The 25,831-nt window shown below is 42.6% G+C and overlaps 1 protein-coding gene and 1 long non-coding RNA gene across 51 annotated transcripts in view; one reads left to right on the top strand and one right to left on the bottom strand.

The window, feature by feature from the left end:
- LOC135107920 (fibrous sheath CABYR-binding protein-like) overlaps window positions 1-15,899 on the top strand; it is an 80,746-nt gene extending 64,847 nt beyond the window's left edge. For 34 of the 50 annotated variants that reach the window (XM_064018340.1, XM_064018335.1, XM_064018341.1 and 31 more), the window contains 3 exons: window positions 8,089-8,127; window positions 9,448-10,600; window positions 14,178-15,899. In XM_064018340.1, coding sequence (XP_063874410.1) covers window positions 8,089-8,127; window positions 9,448-10,600; window positions 14,178-14,422 — 1,437 coding nt within the window. In that variant the 3' untranslated portion in view covers window positions 14,423-15,899. The remainder of the gene's footprint in view (window positions 1-8,088; window positions 8,128-9,447; window positions 10,601-14,177) is intronic. The other 16 variants (XM_064018352.1, XM_064018357.1, XM_064018354.1 and 13 more) reach the window with 1 other exon arrangement.
- The window catches only part of LOC135107928 (uncharacterized), a 39,208-nt gene continuing 14,455 nt past the window's right edge, over window positions 1,079-25,831 (bottom strand). Inside the window, exons 3-4 of the long non-coding RNA XR_010272053.1 lie at window positions 22,776-22,829; window positions 1,079-2,853 (exon numbers count right to left, since the gene is read on the bottom strand). This is a non-coding gene — a long non-coding RNA (uncharacterized LOC135107928). The remainder of the gene's footprint in view (window positions 2,854-22,775; window positions 22,830-25,831) is intronic.

Here is a 25,831-nt window from a genome sequence, read left to right as displayed (position 1 = left end):
TGACGTTTAGATAGAGACACGGCATTTTTTATATCCCCTCCCTCCCCCCCTCAATGCGCCCGTAGAGAATGAGATATCATGACGTTTAAATAGACAGAAAAGAAACGGCTTTTTTTCTAGAAGAGATTGTCATCGTAGTCGTTCTTGCATCATCACTGTTGTGCCTGCCCTCATCGTCATAGCTAAGCGGGATGCGAGGGTATAGGCTGTCCCCCTCCTCCCGCCGCCCTAACACATTCTGTCAGAGTTCAAGCAACACGGCAACACAAACACACGCCAGTACTCGTAACTGTCTTCGTATAATAATCGTTCTTTGCTGCAAGACTTCCTTCGGACAAGCAAATACGAAAACACTATGACACTTTTTTTTTTTTCTATTAATTAAAAAAAATTCAAGTGGGCGGCGAGAGGCGGATGTGAATGGCCGAGACCTGGACGTGGTGTTAGTGAGACGCAGCGACACGCCTTGACACGCGCACCCGCTGATATGGTGCTGCTGGAGTGATGGAGACACATGTTGGGAGGGAGGGAGGGAGGGAGGGAGGAATGACAACCGAACTGAGACATTAAGTAACAAACGAACCTGACCGCTTGACTAATTAATGCAGAAGGCCATTAATTACAACCCTTCCTCGTTTGCTTCGTTACAACGCGATAACCCGACCTGCACTCTTACTAAATCACTACCAGACGCTAAATAAACATGCCTAACACTTACGTAAATAACGCGATGGAAACTTAAATAAAAAAAAGAGAGAAAAAAAAAAAAAAGAAATGCCACCGCGCTATGCTATACAACACGCCAGCACTACGACTCTTCGAAATATTTCAAAAGTTCTCTCCTATATGCAAACTAACAAACAGCAGGTAAGTTAATTAATCACGTTTTCCTTCATACAACTAACCTTTCAAAAACCAAATCGCTTGATTTCTGCTAAGCCTCTTCCCTTCCTTTCCTTCCACGCACTGCTGGGCCCAGACAGCCATTGACGCCACCTGACGCAGTCTGACGCAGGGTGTTGGCGGCGTGCCGGGAACTCGCTCCAAACGTGGCGATGCGATAGATGTGCTGGAAATGTGAGAGAGAGAGAGAGAGAGAGAGAGAGAGAGAGAGAGAGAGAGAGAGAGAGAGAGAGAGAGAGAGAGAGAGAGAGAGAGAGAGAGTTTGCTGGAATCTAACAAATACATGCACGTACACGAAAGCTGTGCAGGAAATGAGTTTTAGTTCATGCATATTAACGAAAAGGTACGCATAAAAAATAAAAACAAGCGATGGACAGACAGTACACAAAACAATACCATGCATGAGTTGCCGTGCCATTCTACAAACTAATAAAAATACAAGAAAAAAAATCACACGAGTCTCTGTCAGTAATCAATTCATCGGATACAAACATAATTTCTAACGTGATGGACAATACTCCTTCCCTTAATAGTTGTGATTCTTAGCAAAGTGGTGTTAATTGTATGGTTACACTAATTAACTACTTCCTCGCATTTTGTGGAGACCTGTGATGGACAAAGGCTTCATTCAGTATGCACAGTGAGTCCTGGAAATTTTCTCTGGTTTTTATACATAGTCGTCTAAAGTTCTAAGCGATTGCCATAAAATATAATGTTTGATGGTTATGTTACGCCCACACATGCCCACTTACACACACACACACACACACACACACACACACACACACACACACACAGCACACACACACACACACACACAAAGAAACTCGTTACGAGTAATTGCACGTCAGGATGGAAATTAATCATTAATGTTTTTTGCACAGATTACAGAATATAATACTTTCAAAACAGTAGTAATTTCAGGTAATTTTCACCTGACGCCACTCACCGGGAAACAAACCATTATTTTTAACTAACTGCGGATACAAATGAAGCATGATGACATTAACAGCATAACAAATTAGAGCAGGAAAAGCAGGCAACTCTGAATTGATACGACTTACGACTGTGCGTAAATGTTGCACCGTAAGCTTCGTACTGTACACCCACCCGTGCACTTTGATGAGGTATCATAAAGCAATAAGTCAGTCAGTCATTCAGTTAAGTAACTATCTGTGTACCGAAAACCTATAATTGTCGAGAAAACAAAGGAGCAGCAATGTACTCACCTCACTCCAGTCGAAGTAATTTATCATCAGATTCATCCTGAAAATAATAATAAAAAGAAAAAATGAGTGCATGTTTTACCTAATTAATATGAAAATCTCGCCAATATCAAGCAAGGAAGGAACACAACGACCGTCGCATCTCACAAGAATTCAAACAGTTCCTGGTGAAATTAACTCCGATAACAGAATAGATCGACTAAATTCCTAGTTTTATTTACATAAAAAAGAGACTCCACAACTTACTCTTCTCACAAATAGAGATGCATTGTCAAAGTTGCCCAAAGAAGAACATCGAAATTCAACTTATCAAAACTTACATTGCTACAACAAAGTCATCTCAAGGGAACCTAAGTACGTAATTCTTCGTTAAGTTCAATATAATGATAAACAAAAAGACTTACCAAACCCAAATTTGCAAAAAAAATAAAATAAATAAATAATAATAATAATAATAATAATTCCTACAAAAAGAACCATCGTGCAGACTTAAAACTCCCCCTTGATGAGTGTTTGGGCAGGTGTTCCAAGTCATGTAGGAACAGTCAATCTCTCCGCCAACGCTCACTCCCTCGATCTACACGCACTTTCCCAAACTTCACCTTCAAGCACAGGGACGCAACGCAGAAGTTTGTATGACAACGACAGAAGCGTGAGGCAAGTCTGGACGCTGAGTTGCAGGAGGGAGTTCGCCTCGTTGCAGTCCAGTAACGGTGGATGAAAGCTGAGGGAGACGTTCGAGAAATATGAGATGAAATGCAGAAACGGATGTCCGTGGAATAATTTGATTACAAGAATATAAGATGAAATGTAGTAGGAGTTAATAAACGTTTTAGTTAAGAACAAGATGAAATATACAAACAGTGATGAGAGAGAAAAAAAAACTTTAATCTTTATGAAATAAGACGAAGTGCAAAAATAAGTGAATACGCAAAATAAATAAATAAATAAATAAATAAGCTTAGAAATATAAGACTGCGTAGAAACAGATGAGCACGAAAATAATCGTGCTTCAAGAAAATGTGAAGAAGTATCGAAACGAACAACTTAGACTCGAAGAAACATTTCCAGAGTAATAAAAACACTTCTTAACTTACAATTACTGAGCTGCAATAATCCGTCGTCAGTGAAAATACACATAAAAAAAACATAAGGAAAAGTGCACATCTATACACCCTGACTGTGAACCGTAGTTAAGCTCTCCGGGGGTGGCGTAAAATATTCACCTTCATTACCCGAGCTTCACCTGCTACCACGGCTGCTAATTTTTACCTTAAAAAATCAAGTCTGTCCTCTTTGGTTTTAATGAAGCCGAGAATCATTTCCTCATAAAACAGAATGAGAGAGAGAGAGAGAGAGAGAGAGAGAGAGAGAGAGAGAGAGAGAGAGAGAGAGAGAGAGAGAGAGAGAGAGAGAGAGAGAGAAGAGAGAGAGAGAGAGAGAGAGGAGAGAGAGAGAGAGAGAGAGAGAGAGAGAGAGAGAGAGCGAGAGAGAGAGAGAGAGAGAGAGGAGATCAGAGAGATTTAAGCCTAATCCCTCAGCCTGTAATGAATTAGAGTTTATATCTCCCATAAAAACAGACTGACAGAGAGAGAGAGAGAGAGAGAGAGAGAGAGAGAGAGAGAGAGAGAGAGAGAGAGAGAGAGAGAGAGAGAGAGAGAGAGAGACGTCCGCCAGCCTTCAACGTTACCAATTAAAAGTTCCCTCTTCCCTCGCCAGGGTCCTGCAGCACAACCCGCCCACTTTATCAAACTCACCAACTCGAGAACTTTTTTTCTTTGCATAACTTACATTCAGGAGTGAGAAAAGTTTATATTCACTTGATCCTTATTTAGCATTATGGAGTAATTAATGGCGTTCATGGTCACACTACACGCTAACCTCTGACTTTTCCGTCACCGATGATGATTTATTGGAGGTGCTAAGAAACGTTATGGAGTAAGAGGCGGAATATGGTCAAAATCGATCACTAAGGAAAGCAGTAAATACGTGACGGGTTGATTTAACGCGACACAGCAAATAAGATCATACGCAGCAGAGATAATTGCTGGGATAAGTTATGGATAAAGAGACAAAATATAAGAAAAGGAATCGTTATTACACTGTTAAAGGAACGCAGTAAATGTTCTTACGTGAAAAGTGAATAACTTACAGCTTGATTTACAGCGACGTAGCAATAAAGTTATATACCGACAAGATTAATAAATAAACACATGAAAATTTTGTAATTTGCTTGAAAAATCCAAAAAGGTTAAAACATATTGTAATGAGAAATTCTTAAAAAAAAAAAAATTGTAATCCTCATAAAAAGTATCTTCGAAATATCAAAGTGCAACAACACGATTAACAAATGACGGTAAAGAAAGAAAATAAATAAATAAACAAACAAACAAATAAATAAATAAATAAATAAACGAACAAATAAATAAATGTAGTAGGTGTGAAGTGAGCGAAGTGGAAAGGGGAGAGTTACGTAATGCGAGCAGGACGTGTCTCTTGGAAGCCTCTTGATACCTCTCCCTCTCACCAGACTGGACCTACGTACTATTCCAGATCCAGCCGCACTCCTGCCATCTCGAGGCCTCCCGTAGCCGCCTCAGCAACGCGCCTTTAACCGCTCATCATTATCGAAGTGGCCATCTCTCATTCGTTGTACAGCGAGGTAGAATGGAGACTTATTTAAGGACCCGAGTGACTTACGTTATGAGACGGGCCAAGAGCGATAAAAAATGACGCTGTAAATCTTGGCGTGAGTGATTGGATGACGTCACTATATAGATCAGTATATTGTTCAGTATATTTTTCTAGTGTTTGGTGATGTCACGTGGCTTGGTCGTCTTGGCTGGTGACTAGGAGCAGGTGAAATCTGAGCCAACAAAGGCGGGAACAGATGCGATTTTAATGACTTGGAATCCTAAAGTTGTGTATGAACTTAGGGCTTCGCTGAGATCATTGTCATCGGTTCGAGCTGAAGTTTCTCGGCATTTGCATGTCAGTCGCTCCCTCAGGCCCAAGATACTCGTGCAGCGATCCTGGAGCTTGCACTGTTCCCGTCCCCTTATATTGCTCTAGGCAGGCTTTGGAGTGTGTCTCAAGTATCATAACTCTTTGCTGCTGTTTCGAGACTGTACGGTTCTTCAGATGAGGGTCCATATTCTTAAAGGTTTCAGCATCCTTTATCTTCACTTTAACCATGTTCTAGTTAACCACGTTCTAGTGTAAGATATTAGGAATTTCAAGAGGGTAAAATATTCTAAGTGTAGTTTAACAAGGATTCTGTAACAATGATGGGGTAGAAAAATCATAACAGCCTTATTTACTACTCACCTGCGAAGGCTTTGAAAATGGTCCTGATGAGAAAACAAAGCTTTTAGGAGTACGAATCGAAGTCTCACGCATAAGATAATAGATAAAAAAATAAAAATCACGACTGCACGAGTTACATTCTTTGTATTCCGTAATTTGTGGCGACTTAAGATGCTAGCTAAATGAATAAATACATAACAATATAGAAAAGTAATAGAATTTTTGAGGAGTGTCCTTTGACGTGCGCTATTTCATCCTAAATATCCCTTAGATACCACTTCAGCATCTTCGAAGTGACCACTTTTGACGTAAATAGCATCGAGGGGCCACTACAACTGTCCTTTATGCATTTCCCTTCGGGCGAAACGTTGGTGAGGCAAATACCACTCAAACATGTGACCTTTTGGCCTGAATACCGTTGAGGTGCCAGTTAAAGATCTCCATGGTGCACCGTTTTGACCTAAATAGCGTTGAAGAATCACTGATATATTCACGTAAGTGCTGTTGACATACATCTCGGAAGTGTGTCCTTTTTTTGGACCAATTTTATCTCTCTTGCCACATAAAACCTTCAGGTGTCTTACCGCAGGTGAAGAAAGGCGAACCGATAACTAAGAACCAATAATTACGAAACGAGCAGCTGAAAGGGTAAAGCAGTGTTACATCGGCTCTATTTTATCTTTATATTCCTTCATGTGTTGACTTTTACCTAACACCTCGTAGTCCCCAACCACTGTATCTAAAACCATGTTATTGCTACCGTCCCTCCCTTATGGTAGTTACGTAGTGGCCTCTTAGCTGTTACGACTGAGTGACTCCTAATTACACCACACGAAACGTCCATAAAAACGACTGTGTAACAAAAAAATAACTAGTTTTGATTCGGTTTAACAATGACACACTGATTATGATTGTGACACCTCCCCATGTAAAACGCTCATGAAAACAACTAAGTAACAACATAATTGGATTTGAATCGGTTTCACAATGACACACTGAATGGGATAATGGTGACATCTCAGCCACAGCCGCCACTCTGCTAGGCCACACTCGGGGACGGAGGGGGGAGGGGTGAAGGAACTGACGTCACACAAAGTAGGAAATTCTCAGGCTTCTTTCCCACACGACTGACGGAGAATGAAGACTAGTGGTTATGAGAGGAAAACTATTAAAAAGGTGAACGCTCATTATAAAACTATCGAATTAACAGTGACTTAACCACTACTGCATTAAACGGACTATGATTTATGAGACTATTCGTTATCATGAGAAGCTACTAAAAGGTAAACTCCCATGTGTAAAGTATCAAGCCATGACTGAAATACTTTATTATTATTACTGTGGGAGAATATAAAGGACGAGAAGACGACGAGGCCAAACCCTTACATGACCCTAGCCAATCAGTTCCTATACCAAACAGATCTCCACTATTGACGCAACCATGCTCTGAAAAACCCTATAACGATGCCACTTAAATACCCAGATACCGCAGTCTAGATTACATGTTATTACTATTACTATTATCATTATTTTATTTGCTTCACCATCTGTCTCCATACTAATCTACTCTTGGTTCCAGCTTTATTTTTCCCTTGCCCAGTTTTTTTTTTTTTTTTTTCTTGGCGATCAAACTTTTCTTGGTTTTTCTTTTTCTTCATTTTTTTTTTCTGGGACACGAGTTTATGGCCTTTTCCTTCAACCCATAACTCGTGCAGAAACAAAAGAAATATAAACGACTACAGTAATCCGGAGTTCGATGATCTGTGAGATGGAAACATGATAAGAATTTAGTGAGGAAATTTCTGGGATTATTGTGTCTTTTATAAGCTGCTTTTGTTTCTTCCTTCCAAATATGCTTTATTTTTCTTTACAAATGTGCTCAAAACACAGCACTACACATTGCACTTGTACACAGATACCTAACACTTAATACTGAGTTAGAATAGCAACGAAACAATATATACAAATATACCTATGAACATTTACCTTAAATACTAACACATTGAGGGTTGCTGAATAGTCACAAGGCATAGTGTTGCACGTGGAACATTGACACACACACACACACACACACACACACACACACACACACACACACACACACACACACACACACACACACAGTACTCAACAAACAAGACACAGAGCAACAGCAACACATACAAACACTGCAGCAGGACACAGCACAGAGGACACAACACATCACAACCACAACACTAGCCTCCTCGCAACCCTTGCCATTACTATCTGTAAGCTTCACTGATCAGTTGAAGGGCAGTCACCGGGAAGCAACCTCTCACTGCCTGTCTGTGCACAAAGTTGTATTCAAACACTAATGTACAATTATTATTATAAGCATTAGATATTTGCGAGCCTTTTAAAGTCTGCATTAATATATTCCCTTGTAAAAATTATTTATTCTTTTCCCCACCACATTATATTTTCACCAAGCTAATGCAAGTACAAAGGTAATCCTCCCGCAGTGTTAGTCGAGTAAATTTACCGTTGATATAATTAATTAGCGCAAGTAATGAGTAATGACTATGAATGGAGGCAGGGAGAGGGTAGTGCAAGGGTTGTGCTTCCCGGGACCGCTAATCCGCCACCACAACACCCCAATGAACCCACTAACCCGCGTCCTTTGCCCGTCCAGGACGTAGGACACGTGCGATTCGACAGGACTGCCACCAAGGTGAGCCGCCGCCCTTGCCCTGCACCCTGACACTTCCCTCAGACGGGGAGTCGAGGCGGGTGGACGGCGCTTTAAGGAGCTCTGTGCTCATTGTCCGCCTCTCCGAACACAGCCTAAAATTGTCCTGTTTGTTTCTCAATTCAAAGATGGTTTTCAGTTTAAATGATGGTTCTGGTGTCAACGATCATTTTATGATTAATATTTTTTTTTTGTCTTTTTTACTTGGGCACATCTTGGGCGTCCATATAAGCGCCGTCCACCCAAAATCTACGTAGAGCAATTCTCAGCTATTTTGGGACCTCACCCGGCATGGAAAGAACGCAATGAACCAAGTTTGTTTTTTTTACGTAGATGTTGAATTTATTGTGGAGTTTCCTTTTTCTTTTTTCCTCTCTCTCTCTCTCTCTCTCTCTCTCTCTTGTTTAGTCCACCTCTGCGTGTTTCTCTCCCCCCCCCTCACCTGTAAGGACCATTGGCGCCAATACCTGTGTGGTGGTTATCGCCGGTAATGGTGGTGGTGCAGTGGTGAGCCCGCACCACCACTCCAGGAGACACATTAATAATCTGGGGTGGCTCCACTACGGGCCACCTTCCTAATGGGTTTTAGCAATGTCGCCGAGAGCACCACCCGCCCCTTCAGCCGGTATTTCTTTTTTTTTTTTTTTGGTCCAGTTTAATTATTAAGGAAATTACTAGGCATTTTTTTCCTGTGTCCGTGTGTGCGACAGCCTAGTTCCTGTGATGTTTACGACTAATAGAACTTCCTTTTCCTTTTTTCTTTCTTTTTTTTATTCCTTCTCACGCTTTTTCTTTGATCATTCAGAGCGTTAACGAGGTCACCTGCACGACGTCAGTAAAGATGATGGTGATTTGACTCAATATTTTCATCGCCGTAGATTACCCTTCCATTAGTGTCACTTGATATGAAAAGTAGTAACCTTCTGGATATTAGGTACTAAGGGTCTCCGTACCTCCCGTAGCAGTGGTTATGACACACTTCAGACGTTTCTATCAACACCTTCTCTTCCACCAACTTTGAGTGACGTATTTCCTCGGCGTGAGGGACCGGCCCCGGGTGTTGCGTAGCAGTAGTGGTCGTGTCTTCGTGATAGCGAAAGCCTTATTGGTTCACGATGTAAGCTCAGAGGTTCCCCTATAGTTTGCAGTTTTCCTTACAAAGACCTAGAGTATCCCTTTTATCTAGAAGTAGCAGATCCCAAGACCGAATATAAATATAGCCTTTAGTGAAGCCTGGATAGAAGCTAACTAAATAATGGCAAAATTCTGTCCGGAGCATGCTCACCTCTCCTACCCCCACAGGCCATCAGTGACGGCACCACCGAGGAAGCCGGAGAAGAGAAGAAGGAACGCAGGAAGAAGAAGAAGTCCAAGGAGCGTGACGCTGAGGCAACTGCTGAGGCCACAACGGCGCCCGTTACTGCCGCTGCCGCCGCCGACCACTCAACTTCAGAGGCGGATCCTGTCTCAGCTGTGTCTGAGGGTGACGCCGGGGCTGGTGAAGACGAAGAAAAAGAGCGCAAAAAGTTAGAGAAGAAGAAGAGGAAGCAAGAGCGCGAGGCCGCTGCCAAGGCCGCCATGGAGGCCGAACTGGCTGCCCTTGCTGCTGCTGAGGCTGAGCTGGCCCGTCTGGAGGCCGAGAGTAGCAAGACGGATGCTGGTGCCGCTGCCGAGGCTGCCCCCGCTGAGGCCGCCCCCGCTGAGGTGAAAAGTGAGTCCGCTGCCGAAAAATGTGAGTCATCGACCGAGGTGGTGTGTGAGGGTGTGTGTGTGAAGCCTGAGTCCCTGGGTGAGCCAGCCCCCTCCCAGACCCCCCCACAGGTCCCCTCACAGGAGGAGCCCGAGGCCCCACAGGTTCCCGAGGAGCCACAAGCCGCCCCAGAGACAGAGCAGGCTGTGGAACCTCAAACCGAGGAGCCTCAACCGGTGCCTGAGGAGGAAGCCATCATGGAGGATCTGCCTCCACTGAAGGAGTCCCAAGTGGAACCTCCTCCAGTGGAGGAGCCTCAAGTTGAGGCTTCTGTTGAGGAGACTCCCGTTGAGCAACCTCCCGTTGAGGAACCTCCCGTTCAGGAACCTCCCGTTGAGGAACCTCCCGTTGAGGAATCAACGGTTGAGGCGACTCCGGAAGAGTCTCCGGCAGAGCCTCCGGTTGAGGAAGTCCCAGTAGAGTCTTCTGTCGAGCCTACCGTGGAGGAGGCTCCGGCAGAAGCTCCGGTTGAGGTGGAACAAATCGAAGAGCCTCAAGCAGAGCCTGCACCGGAAGAACCCCAGGTCGAGGAACCTAAGCCTGAGCCTCCAGTGGAGGCTCAGGTGGAGGAACCCTCAGTGGATGAACCTGTGGAAACGGCACCTAAGCGCCGGCCTGCCTTTGACGAAGATGCTGGGTGGCTGGATACCTGGGACGGGGAGGCCGCGGCTCCGGAGGCCGGCGCTCAGGAGGGTCAACAGCTAGGTTAGTCGGCCGCCAGAGGTCATCACTCACCGCTCCGCCGCCAAGCTCCACGACGTCGTCTTTATTTTCTCTCTGTCCCTACGTTTTCCCTCCCCCTCCCCCTCCCCTGACCTGAACTGCCCGCCCCTCCACCTTGCGATTACGCTTCAGCAGAGTACCGTAGCTTGGCCCCGTGGCGCCAAGCTTCACCGCTGCTGGAGCGTTGCTCGCTTGCCTAAACTGGTGGTTTGACTGAAAAACATCCAGTAGCTTGACTTTCAACAGTCTTCTCGTTTACGTAATGTCATCTGAGGCATATCTTAAAAATGTTACTTTTTTTCAGTTAAACACCAAATTCTGCATGACCCTTAAAGCACTGCGGGTGAAGTAGCTCCCGCTCGGCCTGGGCTCAGTTCTTTCACGGGGAATTTTCTTTTAATCGTTTTCTCCCCCATACTGAGCGGGAGGTGACTGAACCCGCATCTAGAAAGGCTTTTTATGGCAGCCTGTAGTTTTATGATAAAGTTTTATGCTACCTGAAGACAGACTAAAAACACATGGTGAGGTGCGAGGATTACTTTTCTTTTGCCAGCTGCTGTACGATACAAGACGGCCTGAGATTACATACAGACAGATAAGAAGTTTACAAAGAGTACACAAGTACACTTTGGATTACAAAACTTCTATTTTCACGAAAAAAAAAAAAAAAAATCTAAACCACAGTCCACGAATCAAGCAATCCTGTCTTGTGGTCATACACGAAGCGACGGGAGCTTACATTGCGTGTTAAAAGGATCTTCTACCAGCTCCAAACACCCTCTACTCTTGACGTGCTGCCGTGCGTAGCTATCGTCTGTCAGTCACATTTCCATATACAGTCCTTAAAAATCCAATCTCAGTTTAAGAAAACATACATAGAGCTATTTAACTCTCCGAATGAAGAATAAGAGACTCAAAAGACGGGATTGGTTACATGGACGGCAGATTGAAAGGCAACTGGACAGACTTATTGGTTAGTCAAATTCTCGGGTGACACTCGTGATTGCTATCCCATTTCTGATGGAAGAGACACCATATTCATGAGATGAAGTAATCAATGTTTGACTGCTTGAGAAATAACCTATTTCTGGCATGTGGTATTTGACTGCCTTGCTGCGCGGTCACTCAGCGCGATGAAAAGCAAACTTTACAGAATGGAAACACGAAAGAGGTTACATCACTGCATGCAAGAATATCCTTGAGCAGCAGATACTCGTATTTTTTATCCCCCGCCACGTGCACCCCTCCTGAGAGCACAAAGGTCACAGGGGAGACACGGGCCACAACCATCGCCGCTCATTACCAGAAAGAGGGGGCCTCCTACTCACTCTTTCCATGAAGAGCCAAGTCAGTGTACGTGGAATCATCCTATGACTAGACCGGTTTAAGACTCGACTTGACCTGGTGAACGTTTGAAGTGGCAAGCAAACAGCCAAACAGGAGACAATTGGCTAAACATTTATTATATACTTTGTGAAGGGAAATATGAGACAAATACATATTCACTGTTCCATTAAAAAATTAGTCCTAAAATATATGCCAGTTTCTGATATATACTGCACAAACATTTCAGAGAGTAAAATCCATTAATACTCTGTAAATGTCTCAGTGCCAACATCGCTCTGCTTTTTTGCTTATTTTACAATTATTTACTGAGTTTATGTGTTATTCTGGTAGTTTTACTCAGTTGGTTTCATTTGATTTGGGAATTATTCTATTATTTTTATCTAACATCTCGAGCGTATGAAAGACTGACTGCACGCTTTAGCTTTGTCTCCCATTGCTTTTCTTCTAGCCGAGTAAATGCTGCCAATATCTTCATCTTTTCTCCGGATCTCTTATCGGTATGTATTTTCTTATTATTTTATCCCTTTTTGAGTTCTTTTATTTCCTCTTTTGTTACTCCATTGTCTTGGTAATGCACATGTTTATTATTTTCATCCCTTATTGTTTTTTTTGTTTTTTTTCCCTTCCACTCTTCGTATCACTGTGTTGTAGCTCTTGCTTTGGTATCCCCTCTCCTCCCTCCCACGACCCGTTTTCTTCTTGATCATACTCTATATACTCACATCAAACAAAACACGAGGTTATGGAATGTTTCATGGATGGCAACTCTTTGTGTGTTATCAGTCCACTCTTTCTAATGACTTGTGACTTTCAACCTTTGACTTACAGCTGCTGCAGGTGCACTCTCAAGGTAACCCTGCGACTTTTCCCTGACTGGACAATAAATAAATAATAAACTGGTGTGATTCATGTTAACTGTGATTCTTAAATTACGTCTCTAACAGTCTCCTCAGTCTTAATGTTGTACGGATGAATAACTAGCATTCCAATTTTGAGCACGACAATCCCTGTAAATAACTAGATGCCTGAATAACTACTCTATAACTACTGTATAACTACTATATAACTATCCAGTCTTACATGTACTGTGTAATCAAGTTCTAACATAAAATCCTGCCCCCCACGGTTTAAATAAAGTGTATCTATGTAAATATTATAATTACATATGTATGCTTTCTTACAGGATACAGTTCATTAAGGTATGTAAGTAACTCGATAGTCAATTCTAAATCGAAACTGTAGTAAATCAAAATAACATTATACTGTTTCACAAATGCCAGTATAAACTGCGCAAAAATCGGAAATGTCTGTTCCCATTCATCACCCTCACGTCATAAAATTAATAGAATAATCTAGTTAAAAGATTTGCATGTGACCCGCATCGCGTAAAAATAGTAAAAAGAAAAAAAAAAAAGGATATCCGTTAAATTAAGGTGTGTTGGGGAAAAAAAAGGTTTCATTAAATTAAGGCAAAATCACCGCCTCTAAATCTGGCGTGATAGTTATCGTGAAAATTCAGTATATTTGAAAAAAAAAAATAATAATAAAAATAATAATAACAATAATAATAATAATAATAATAATAATAATAATAATAATAATAATAATAATAAATAAATAAATAAATAAATAAATACAAAAAAAAAAGTTCAATCTTGCTGGAGTTCACATTAAAAGGACACAACGTGATCGACAGTCCTGCAGCAATACAACCACACCAAACGTCTCCACAACAGCCCCATCAACACCCACAGCAGTCCTTGGCACACCCACTAGAGACCAAAAACAGGACATTCCTTAGAACAACCCTCCAAACAGGACAATCCCCCCAACCCCCCCTCCAACCCCCTCCAACCCCTCCCCTCGTCAACCCGCTCGTTCCCCCCCCCGCAACCCTGTCGGCATGTCCCTCATAGAAAAGAAAAAAAGGCTTCACACAACGAAGACCCTCCGCTACCCCCTCAGTCCCCCTCCCCCCAGCCGCAGGAGGAAGGACCCACTGCTGTCCTGTCCCGCTGATAAAGAAATATTCAATGTCCCCATTTCATTCCCTCTCCCTCTTTGTTTTTATTTTTTTCTATTACTTTTAGCCATTTTTTCGCATCAACGTATCCCGCTCCTGCTCCTCTTCCTCCCGCATTTTTAGCTCCTCCTATCGCCCTGACTCATCTCTCCCTAGCAAATGTACGAAATCTTTTGTGCGATTTTCTAGGAACAGACGAGAGCGAGGAACCAGCCACCACCCAAGCCGAGGAGGCCAGGCTGGGGGCGCAGGACGACACTGAGGCACCCGCCGACGCCACCGCCACCACTACCGATGCCGCCGACGCCACCCCAGACGCAGATGCCGCCGCCGATGCCGCCGCCGCCGCCGCCGCCGAAGCTGGCACAGACGACACCGCAGATGCCGCTGACGCCGCACCTTCCACCAGGTTCGACGAAGACCTCGCTGAGTAAAAGCTGTATCCACCACCACCACCACCACAGCCTTGCCGCACCAGCCTCCCCTCTGCTTTCCCGTGGACTGAACTATTTGTGTAGTGAACTGAATGATTTTCTTAGCTGGCACTGTCTCCTGCATTATCTGGCGGCGTTTGTAGCTCTGTTGTGTATCTCCGGTTCTTTCTGGATCAAGCTACGAGACAACACCAACACCACATATTACTATCATATATAAACCCTCATTCACACACCTGAGATCTGAGGTGGTGTTAGAGTTTGGTGCCTTACATACATCGATTCACTGACCTTTTCTAGATGTATTTTCTTACGTCACAGCGAGCAATCTACCTCAGCTTCCCCTGGTCAGAGCGAGAGAAGAAAACTGTCTTAATCACAAACTTCCATGAACTCCTATTTTTAAGAGGACGAACAAAGTCAGGCAGGGATTATCCCGTCCCACGGCCACACCACAGCGACGCCTACACCAGGCACTCCCCTCCCCTAAAACAGTGGCCATAAAAGAGGGAACATTGGCTCACGGCCGTGACAAAAATATAACAATTACATCCCCCCCTTTTGTTGCTGTTTACCTTATAACTCGCAAACATCACCGGGAAATTCTCACACCATCCTCGACAACACACTACTTAACGCGAAGCTAAATACTATAAATCACTAGGCACTCGAGACGACCTGTGTTTGGATGTACGTAGCTTTCTATCGTCGGTCTCTGAAGTGGTTGTGTGACGTCTTGGTCTCGGCCTCCTCGGCTCCCCACCCTCAGGCCGCCCCGGCACTGCCCGCCCGACACCTCGCGGGAGATTGCCGGGGCGTCACTAGCGGGGCGCCGTGGAGGACCGAGCGTCTGTGTCTTGATGTCGAAATAGTTTCGTTTCTTCTCTCTCTTTATTTCTTTCACTCTCCTGTGTAGTGAGTGAGGGAACGGCACCGAACGGCAGCAGGAAGTAACTAATGTAAAGTCAATGAATGTATAGATACCAAGAAGTGCCGTTCGTGTGTCGTGTGTGTGTGGGGTGTGTGTCTCTGCCGCCTCCCCCGTCCCTCCCTTCACTAACGCCCCCAGCCGCCCACTCAAGGGGCTTCGGAAGGGGCGCCGCTCACTCCGCTAGTCTCACTCTGCTGTTGTATCATCCTTCCTCTCCTTCCGTGGGTTGGGAATAAAACACGTACACATACACAACGCACATAAACGTAAACATAACTACACTCAACATCATACAACGTTACGCCGTACCCACACACACGCACACACATATGCACACGTACACATACATACACTAACATTAGACTGAGTATACATTACGTCGAACAAGCTCAAGAAAACCAAAGTTGGCCTTCTGGATAAAATCTATAAAGTCTGGCACATGTTTCAAAAAGAAGAAAACTAAAAGATTGGTATATCGGCCTGTTGGACAGTCTTACCCTCCTCAAGAGTTATGTCTTGTTCACAATAAAGATAAATACATTAAGATTATCGAGTTTACTTCAATTTCTTTAAAAGGTATTAAAAGAGATGAATTTTACATGACACGAATTTTTACTTTTATATTAATGCTAATACTATCTCAAATAACCTTTTACTTAAGATTTGGTTACTAACTCAAAACTCATTCCTAGACTAACAAGCAAAGTTAGTTTTCAAATAACACTAAATCCTAAAACGTGTGCAAGTTTCTTTAGTGAATTCCCAGTATTTCTTTCCTTTATCGATAAAAGAGTTACTTATTTACGAGGAATTCAAACTAAAAGGCAACACTTCTTTCCAAGTTACGATGACTTTTCAAACACGTGCCTGAGTTTTTATCATGAATATTAATGTGTTGTGTTTATAGAGTGATCAGACTAAACTCGTCGTTTGTCTTCAGCTTTTCTTACTATGATGTGTAATCACTGTGCTTGACCAGCTTCCTCTACTCATTTCTGTTCAACCCATCGTGCCTTTGTAAGTTCTCCTTCATAGTTTGATTTATGCAATTAAATTTACTTTTTTTTTCGTCCTCCCTCTTTGCTTTCCTCCTTGTATTTATTGGTAACTTCCACTCATCGTTATCTTACTCACAATTTTCCTTTCTCTTAACATGTCCGTCCCACTTTAACCTTTGCTCGTATAAATCTTTTGATAATAACACAGTACTAAGCTCCGTGAACTTAAAAAAGGCAAGTAATGTACAGGTAACTAGTGCTTCCAGGTTGCCTCGAGACCTAAAATATTTTCAAGTATTTTCTTACTCCCTCATATTTTTAAGCAAAACTTGACTGTAATAACTGAGATTATTACAGTCGGCTTCGACTTACACGGGTTCATGTTTACTTTGTACTCTATTACACTGCTCCGCTATACTACTATTCTGTGTTCTTCTTCATTTCGCCTTAGATGAGAATGTCCTTTTACACTACTTACGTTTGTTAGTAAAACAGCACTTTATTCCCAGTCCTGATTTAGACCGTCCCTTGCACCGTCTAGGGCTGCTAACAAGCTAACACAATTTCAACACAGTATTCTCAGCTATAGACTAGACTCTGTAAAGCTAGCAACAAGCTCACACGTTATTTTCTACCTGAAATTAGACGTCCTTCCCAGAAATTTTTAAAGCATATTAATATCTGCTCACACGCTTGGCAGAATAATTACAGTGGGTGGCCATAATATCCCAGCCATTGATCACGTTAATCCAACCACTCTTGAAACGTTTAGATATTTTCCAACTTCTAATTACACGTTTGTATACCTTCAATTAACACGCTTTTACCTGAATTAAGAAAACTGATAGAAAACTCGAACGGAACTATTAAATCACTTCATCGAGTCAGTGTTTTCATTACAAAGCGTCAGATGAAAATAAGTAGGACCATTAGTACTTGGCTGCAATAATCTGTCCATCCGCTGTAATTACCACTCAGCTGTGTGTGAAGTATTATTTATCTGACTTGATTGACTCACTAACACCTGTCCTTCCCTCCCGCACACCTGCCAGGATCGGGAAGTACAAGCTCTTCAAGACAGAATCCAACGTGAGGTAAGTTGAGCCCCGTGCAGAGTTGATGCTCCTTGTTGCTAGCTGGCCTGACACATTCGCTTTAAAAAGATGCTGCACACGCTGTTTTTACTGTATGTTACAAGAGGCTTTATCATCATATGCAAAGTAGGCTATTTACTTCTTTACTTCCTGAGTCATTAATTAGTGTGTTTTGCCCTTGCCTGGCACCGAGGGATAAACTGTGTGTCAAAGTTTAACAGCGAATTTAGGTAGGACGGAAAATTCTTAAAACGTTTACTTCAGGTTAATTCCTCACAGCGGAACAGTGTAATGTCCTTAAAGTGGCAGTATTGTGCTTCACCGCTACGGCAGGGCGTCTTATTGACCGCCGGGAAGGAGCAGAGAGGGAGGGTTGCAAGGGACAGATCCGTGACGTCATGAGGTAAATGATGCAACACCTGGTCACAAACGGGGCCTTTTATTACCTGATTTGAATCGTGGTTATGATTATTGCTCACTCTAACTTCTTCCGGGAGGTAAGGAAGAGTGCGGCAGACTTGTACGGAATTCTTACCTTGAGACTGATAAAAACTGACAATAATGGTAATAACAGCAGAAACAACATCAACAACAACAACAACAACAACAACAACAACAACAACAACAACAACAACAACAACAACAACAACAACAACAACAACAACAACAACAACAACGAGCACCAATCCAATACTGAACGTGTAATATAATTCCTTCCTCAATAAACTCCACAAAACTAAACGCGAAGGAAATGAGTTACTGATGACCCGGAAGGAACGAGGCCCGCGTTATTTTCCTTTCTATTTCTCTTATTTGGAATACTGCGAAAGATGCGTGCGTAAATTACGTGTGTGTGTGTGTGTGTGTGTGTAAGTAGACAGAGACGTATTTAGGTAAGTAGGGTGTGAGAGATAAGCAATGCCCCCCCCCCATGACCACTCATATTCAAAGTCAAATTGCTCGTTTTTTTCTCGTTTCTGAAGACTACCTCTCCTGATCCTCCCTCCGCTATCGCCTCCTCCAACCCCCGCTCGAGAAGGTCGGCGCCCAAACGACCTCATAAACAGTCGGCCAGACGCTGTTATTGCCCAACTTCGACGCGTTTCTCCAGTCCTGCGCCGCCAACAACTTCCACGCGAGTCACCTGTTTCCTGCTGCCCAGATCACCCCAGAAAACAAGACAATGGAAGGAGGAGACAAAGAAACAGTAATAGCACCAGACATGTTCACTCATAAGAGGTTACTTGTGAAAAGCTATCTAATCTAAGGGAAGAGATGTAGGATAGTAATGAAGAATAATACTATTCACCCAGATAGACTGACAGGCACACACGCGCACCATCAGGAAGAGCCAGACCACAACATTTAAAGGGGAAAACAAGAGTGAGTGTTGTTCCTACAAAACAGTGAAAATTACAAAGAGCAAAACTGTGTCGGGAACAAATACGCATCGTACATGAATTCATTTCCTTTCCTACAGAGTAACGAAAAGACACGAATGTTAGTGAACTGAGATGTAAATGATGCCAGGGAACACGCACACGCTGTCTAAACACACACACACACACACACACACACACACACACACACACACACACACACACACATAAACAGAAGCTGAAGGCACGACAAGCAAATCTTCATGCGAGGAGCTTAGGCATAAAACAAACAAAGCGAAACAGGAAGGTTAATGCAATGCGTTCACCTGTGTGTTTGTGTGTGTGTGTGTGTGTGTGTGTGTGTGTGTGTGTGTGTGTGTGTGTGTGTGTGTGTGTGTGTGTGTGTGTGTGTGTGTGTGTGTGTGTGTGTGTGTGTGTGTGTGTGTGTGTGTGTATTTATTTAGGAGACACCAATGCGTCACACAAACCACAGACCTTGGCACACCTGAAGACACACACACACACACACACACACACACACACTAAGAGCAGACCCTTTCCTCCTCCTCTTTAAATGACTAACGCCGCGGGACAAAGACGGTGAGCGGCGAAACGTAATATAATGAAACAAAATACACTCTTTTTTAATTGTAATAGGAGCGTTGGTGGGACTCAGGTACAAAGACTCGGGTATTAAATGGATTCCGACCCACAGTGTGATACGAATAAAAATTAAGTTAAAGCTGTACTGTACGAGTAGTTAGGAGTGAAATAAGCTGCGTAGTAACTGCTGACGAGGTACTGCAAATGCGAGGTTGGTTGTTGAAAGGGAGGGGGGGTTGGGGAGGAGGGTGGCGCATCTCCCTCTCCTCCCCCAAACTGGCTAACGGGTTCCCCCCTAAAATAATCCCCCCATCTGGGGTAATGGTCCTCTCTGACGTCACGCGAATAATCTCCATGTTATGTATGATAATCGATTCAGCGGGCAACCCTCCCCCCCATTCTCCTATAACCCCTTCCCGTGTGTGTGTGTGTGTGTGTGTGTGTGTGTGTGTGAGCCAAGGGTCTATGTGATATCTATACATACTGCACAGGATTTCCGTCACCTCGCAATATATGTAAATATCATGCAATTTGGGAATCTAATTTCATGAATACTACTGCAATATATTCCCGACAAGTAAAAAAGGGAAACGAACGATCGGAATTACGTATGACATAAAATTTAGATTAAGCCAATGTTTAATCAGCAATATTACTCATATCCCCTGAAATTGTTAGTGATGGCAGAGAGAGAGAAAAAAATCCAACAATTACCTTAATGGAGTCAAGAAAAGAAATTAAAAACATACATAACTAATTAACCCTATCAAATAAACGCACACAGATTTATAACACAGGGGCAAAAAAGACACAGCTGGACCAGGGATAAAAAATATAAAATCACCAAAAAGGAAAGTCACCGTTCCTGAAATACCCTTTACGTGGGCGAGATGGCCTGCCTGAACTCTTGGGGCGATAGTGGCTGAGGGGACGGGGTGGAGTGAGGAGGTGGAGGAGGGGAGAGGAAGCTAAAGGAGGAGGAGGCGAGAGCGAGGAGACAAGGAGTGGGAAGCAAAAGGCAGACAGAAGAAAAGAAACGGAAAGGGTCATGAGGGAATTGGAAGAATGGAACAGACAGAGAGGAAGGGAGAAAAAAATATATATATACTTGATGAGACGGAACGGAGAAAGAGGGACAAATCGAACGAGACAAATGGGGAGTAGAGACAGAGAAGAAAAGGATAACAATTACAAGGAGATGGGAGAGAAAATTAGAGCTTCAGGATGGGATAAAATTGAAAGGAAAACTACCAGGGAAAATTGGGCAGAAGGGACGGAAGTAGATAGGTAGAAGGGCTCGGGAGGGCTTGGGAAGGGAAGGTTACAAGGGGCATCTCTCTCTTTCTCTCGGCTCACTCACCTCATGTTTACTGAAATCTTAAATGATGCGAGACACACTACTCCTCCTCCTCCTCCTCCTCCTCCTCCTCCTCCTCCTCCTCCTCGGCGTTATGTACGTAAATTTATGCATGGACTGCGTTGTGTGTCTGAACATGTGTACGTGCGTGAGTGTGCAACCCGCCTGCACTTGCCTCGCCACTCTGAAGGATCCGTTGTCGTGTGTGTGTGTGTGTGTGTGTGTGTGTGTGTGTGTGTGAGGGGAAGTCGGACATGTCAAGTCTTCCTTTCCTCATTCCATTTCCGTCACGACAAATCTCTTTTTCTCCCCGGACACTTCCTCCCCTCCCCAGCAATCCTCTCCATCTTCCCAAAGCTCTGTCTTCTCTATTCTATTCTATTCCCCAGCATACATTCTCTTCTCCTCAATAAAATCACATCCCTTCCAGCTTTCCTTCCCTTCTCCCCAAAGTCGTATCATATTTCTCTCTTAAAAAATTATCTCCCTCCACCACACCTTCCTTATTCACAGAACGTCATCGTCTTTCTCCCCTTCCTCACATACCTTCCTTTCTCTCCCAAACGCTATCTCATTTCTCCCCAATCATACCCTTCCCTCTCCTTCCTCCTTCAATGCATCCTTCCCTCTCCTTCCTCAATACAAACACCCTCTTTTTTTTTACCACCTCAAACATCTCCCAAATATTGCTTTCTCCTTTCCTTCTCTTAGACGCGTTTCCTCCCCACTTCCTCTTTGGTTGCCCTGGACACATCAGAGGCGGCTGTGGTTCCTTTTAGGCCAAGGGCATCAAAAGGGAAGTCTCAGGGCGGCGACATTAAAGCCCGGGCCCTGATACTGCTTTAACTCTTTCATGTAAGTTGTGGTTACTTCGAATTTCATACAGGAGAAAAGATAATGGAGTTGAGGACAAGCGTTTAGCCAGTGAGCCTTTATGTTAGTGTACAGCGGCAGCTTATTGATTTCATGCGCGTGGCCCGAGTGGTAAGCGGTGGCAGCCTCGTGTTCTTTGTGACCCGGGAGTTGTGTGTCCAAAGGTGCCGCTTTTCGCACGGCACATAATGGCTTAGCGATTTTCGATGTTTATTCCCATGGCAGTGACTTTCAAAAGGACGCAAAAACAAAAAGCAAGAACAAACAGCACCAGACCAATGTGCTTTCATGGTAAACTTCATTATTTTAAGTTTGAAGTAAGAAGAAAGGCAGAAATGGTGGTTTCGCATCAAGATAAACATCATGAGCAGGGAGGGAAAAGCAAGGCGTGTTAGTCCTCACATGACTACGATGAGATACTCGTACATTAACCCAAGCAAAAGATTCAAGGAAGACGAGTGTGTGATGAGTTTAGTCTAAGTGAGAGATTCTAGGAAGGCGTAAGGGTAATGGTGTAACAAAAGAAGCAGAGGACAGAGCAAGGACGAGGTGGGTAATCCGGAAGCAACCGAAAGTCTGGAAGATAGTTAGTGTTTTTTTTTTTTTTTTTTTTTTTGGCATCCACATAAACTGACTTGGAATGAGATCCCTCACTTATGCAGTGACGAATATAAATACTAAAGTAAAACCTCCATTCAATACAAAATATGTACATGCACACTGAGAGTGGAAGGAAGCGAAGATTAATATAAGAAAACATCTGAAACCTTAAAATATCTAAAGGCTTGAATATTACAAAAAAAATAAATAAATAAATAAATAAATAAATACATACATAAAATTAATAAATAAATAAATAAATAAATATCAGAAAGACTAAAAGATTCAGCGCTCTGTTTCGAGAATGTCTTAATTTGGCGAAACAAGTTGGACATATTTCCTGAAGGGTCCCACTTCCCACTCATTGACTTATTTATATATACACACTCTCTCTCTCTCTCTCTCTCTCTCTCTCTCTCTCTCTCTCTCTCTCTCTCTCTCTCTCTCTCTCTCTCACCTGTTCCTTGTCGTCACCTGTACATCTCGAAAATACATAAAGAAACGGGTATTTTTCTTACCTCCCCGCTGGAGTAAAGCTGAACGGGACGACGAAGTTCACACGCTTCCCGGAGCTGCAAAGAATCGCGAGGAAACGTAAGACTTGGAAATGCAATAAGCAAGACAATTCGTACGCATCACTCAGCTTTATGCAAGTATTTTATTGCCTACGTTGTTCCGGCAGCCAATAACTGAAGGGTTAAGAATACTACGCACAGCAACATAAGATTTGCTGCTAAGAATGCACACGATGATATAGGATCCAACTTTAAGAATTTACTGGCTGCGTGTTATGCCAGCCAATAACCGAAAGCCTGAGAATGCATACAACAACATAAGATTTACTGTTAAGAATGCACATGGTAATATAAGATCCACCGTGATTTTTTTTATGGCAGCCCATAACTGAAGGTTTTAAAATGCGCACAACAATATAAGACTTACTGCCAAGAATGCACACAGCAATATAGGATCGAAACCAGAGAATTTACTGCTTAGGTGTTACGGCAGTCAATATCTGAAGGATTAAGAATATGCACAACAATATAAGATTTACTGTTATGAATGCACATGGTAATATAGGACACAGTTTAAAAAATTTATTATCTACGTGTCTTGGCAGCTAATAATTGAAGGGTTAAGAATCCGCACAGCAACGTAAGATTCACTGTTAAGAATGCACACAGCAATGACTTAAATACGTTTAGCTGTACACTAAGATTGTAAAATTCACCAAGGTTGAGTTTGCTACATAAAAGGATATACAGTGTTTTAATTAAAAGCAACTTAATATTTAGCTATTATGAGATAACAGACCTGATGTTATTCTTGTGTAGGGAAAAAATAAACCAGAATGCTACAGTGTGTTCGTAAAATTCTGTCCGCTACATAAATGTTTTGTATATTGTGAGCGCCACGACTACAAAACAACTGGATACTTTGTGATTCGAGAAAAAAACAAAATACTGTTATGTTGTTATTTTTGTGCACGGAAAAATAGGTAAATAAAATTCACCAAGAAATTAACAACACAGCGGAATGATTCTAAAAGCGTTTGAACAGAAAAAATATATTTGAAAACTTCGTCCATTGCATGTTTCTCGCCACTTGCTGTTTGGAATGACGAAACTATAAATATGAAATGAACGTGTTCCCTGTTGCTTCATTTACTTTCATGCATATCGAAAAGAAATTACGAAATGAATTAATAAATACACAAATGAATATATTACTGCAATTACTATTATTCCTGCTACGACTACTACTACTACTACTACTACTACTACTACTACTACTACTACTACCACTACTACTACTACTACTACTTCTACAACAACTACTACCACTACAACAACAACTACTACTGCTGCTACTACTACAGTTATATTACTATTGCTAATAATAATACTTTTACTTCTACTGTACTACTACAATACAACAGTACAACTAATAACAACAACAACAACAACAACAACAACAACAACAACAACAACAACAACAACAACAACAATAACAACAACAACAACTCCTATGAAGTGAAAGATAAAATAAAGTTACAACAACAAGCAATTCCAGAAAGAAAAAAAAAATAAATAATCCAATTTCCCTCACGAGCAATGATAGCACGCGAAAGACGAAAAAAGAAAGAGAGAAAGGCAATAAAAACAAATGCACGAAAACACTTCTACTATCACATTACCAACATAAAAACAAATAGAAAAGAACACATCGTAAAACACACACACACACACACACACACACACACAAAAGAGGGAGACAGACAGCCACCTCCCGCCAGACTCAAGGCAAAGGAAGAGAAAACAACACCGAGACGAGAATTGTAATAAGTACCTCCTTCGCTCTCTTTTCAAAGGCTCGCGAGACGGAGACAAGCACGAGGAGAGAACAAAGGGGAATGCAAACGTACTCTTACTCGTTGTGGAGTTGATGTAGTAGTGAGTAAAGGGTTTGAGTGATAAAAATGGAGACGAGAGGAGAGAATGGACAGAAGGGAATAAGTAAAAAGAGAAAGAGAGACTGCACTTATCAACGAAAAGGAAGAAAAAATAATAAGAATCCGTACCCAATCGCTTAATTAACGCTCATACAAAACTTAATATATAAGAAAAATTACGACAATAGACCGGAGGAATCGGAAGAAAGGACAGAAAATCCAAAGGTGGAAAAAAAGAAAAAGGATGAATAGCTGAAAGGTCTGAAAAGAAAGAAAAAGTTGAAAAAAAGACGAGGACAAGGCAGTTGGAGGGGAATGAGAAGAAAAGGACAATGGATAACCTGGACATTTCTTGAAGGAAAAGGAAAATTGCAGGATTCAAAAAAATAAATGTATAATAGCAGTATTACACACTTAGAGAGAGAGAGAGAGAGAGAGAGAGAGAGAGAGAGAGAGAGAGAGAGAGAGAGAGAGAGAGAGAGAGAGAGAGAATATGGCAGGACGTGAAAAGCGATACACGAAATATTCATTTTTCTCCCTTGCTGGGAAGGAAAAGGAACCATCATTAGTTTCTCTTATCTCCCATTCCCCTCTTTCCCCCTCTTCGTACCTCATGACCTTCCCTTCCTCCCCTTCCAAACCTCATCCCCCTTCCTTCCTTACTTCCTCCTTCCTCCCCTCACGCAACATTCCATTCCCTCCCCTACTTCCCCTTCCCCTTCAACTTTACGTCCTCCACCCCACCTTCCACTCCTTTCTCCTCCCCTCCATTACTCCCCTCAACCCTTCCCTTATCTGCTCTTTTCACGTCCACCTTTAAGGGACTCACAATAGCGGTCTTTGACATGAAAACTGCGGCCGTAACCTGACTTAAGAACGAAAGAGTAAGAATTTTGAGTTGAAAGAACGAAAAAATGAGAATTTTGGGCTGTAAGAGCGAAAAAGAGAATAAGAATTTTCTCTCACCTATTCTTTCTTTCCTCCTCAAAGCAGTATCACCCGCTCTGCTTTAAGCTTACAAAAAGGGAAGGCGGAAAACAGGATTACTTGGGGAGGAGAATTAAGAAAATGTCAAGGGGAAGAAACTGACTTTATACTTCCTCGGCACACTTAGATTAGAGA

The sequence above is a fragment of the Scylla paramamosain genome, chromosome 16 (assembly GCF_035594125.1).
Source record: "Scylla paramamosain isolate STU-SP2022 chromosome 16, ASM3559412v1, whole genome shotgun sequence".
Taxonomy (NCBI): domain Eukaryota; kingdom Metazoa; phylum Arthropoda; class Malacostraca; order Decapoda; family Portunidae; genus Scylla; species Scylla paramamosain.
This window is presented reverse-complemented; position numbering and strand designations above follow the sequence as displayed.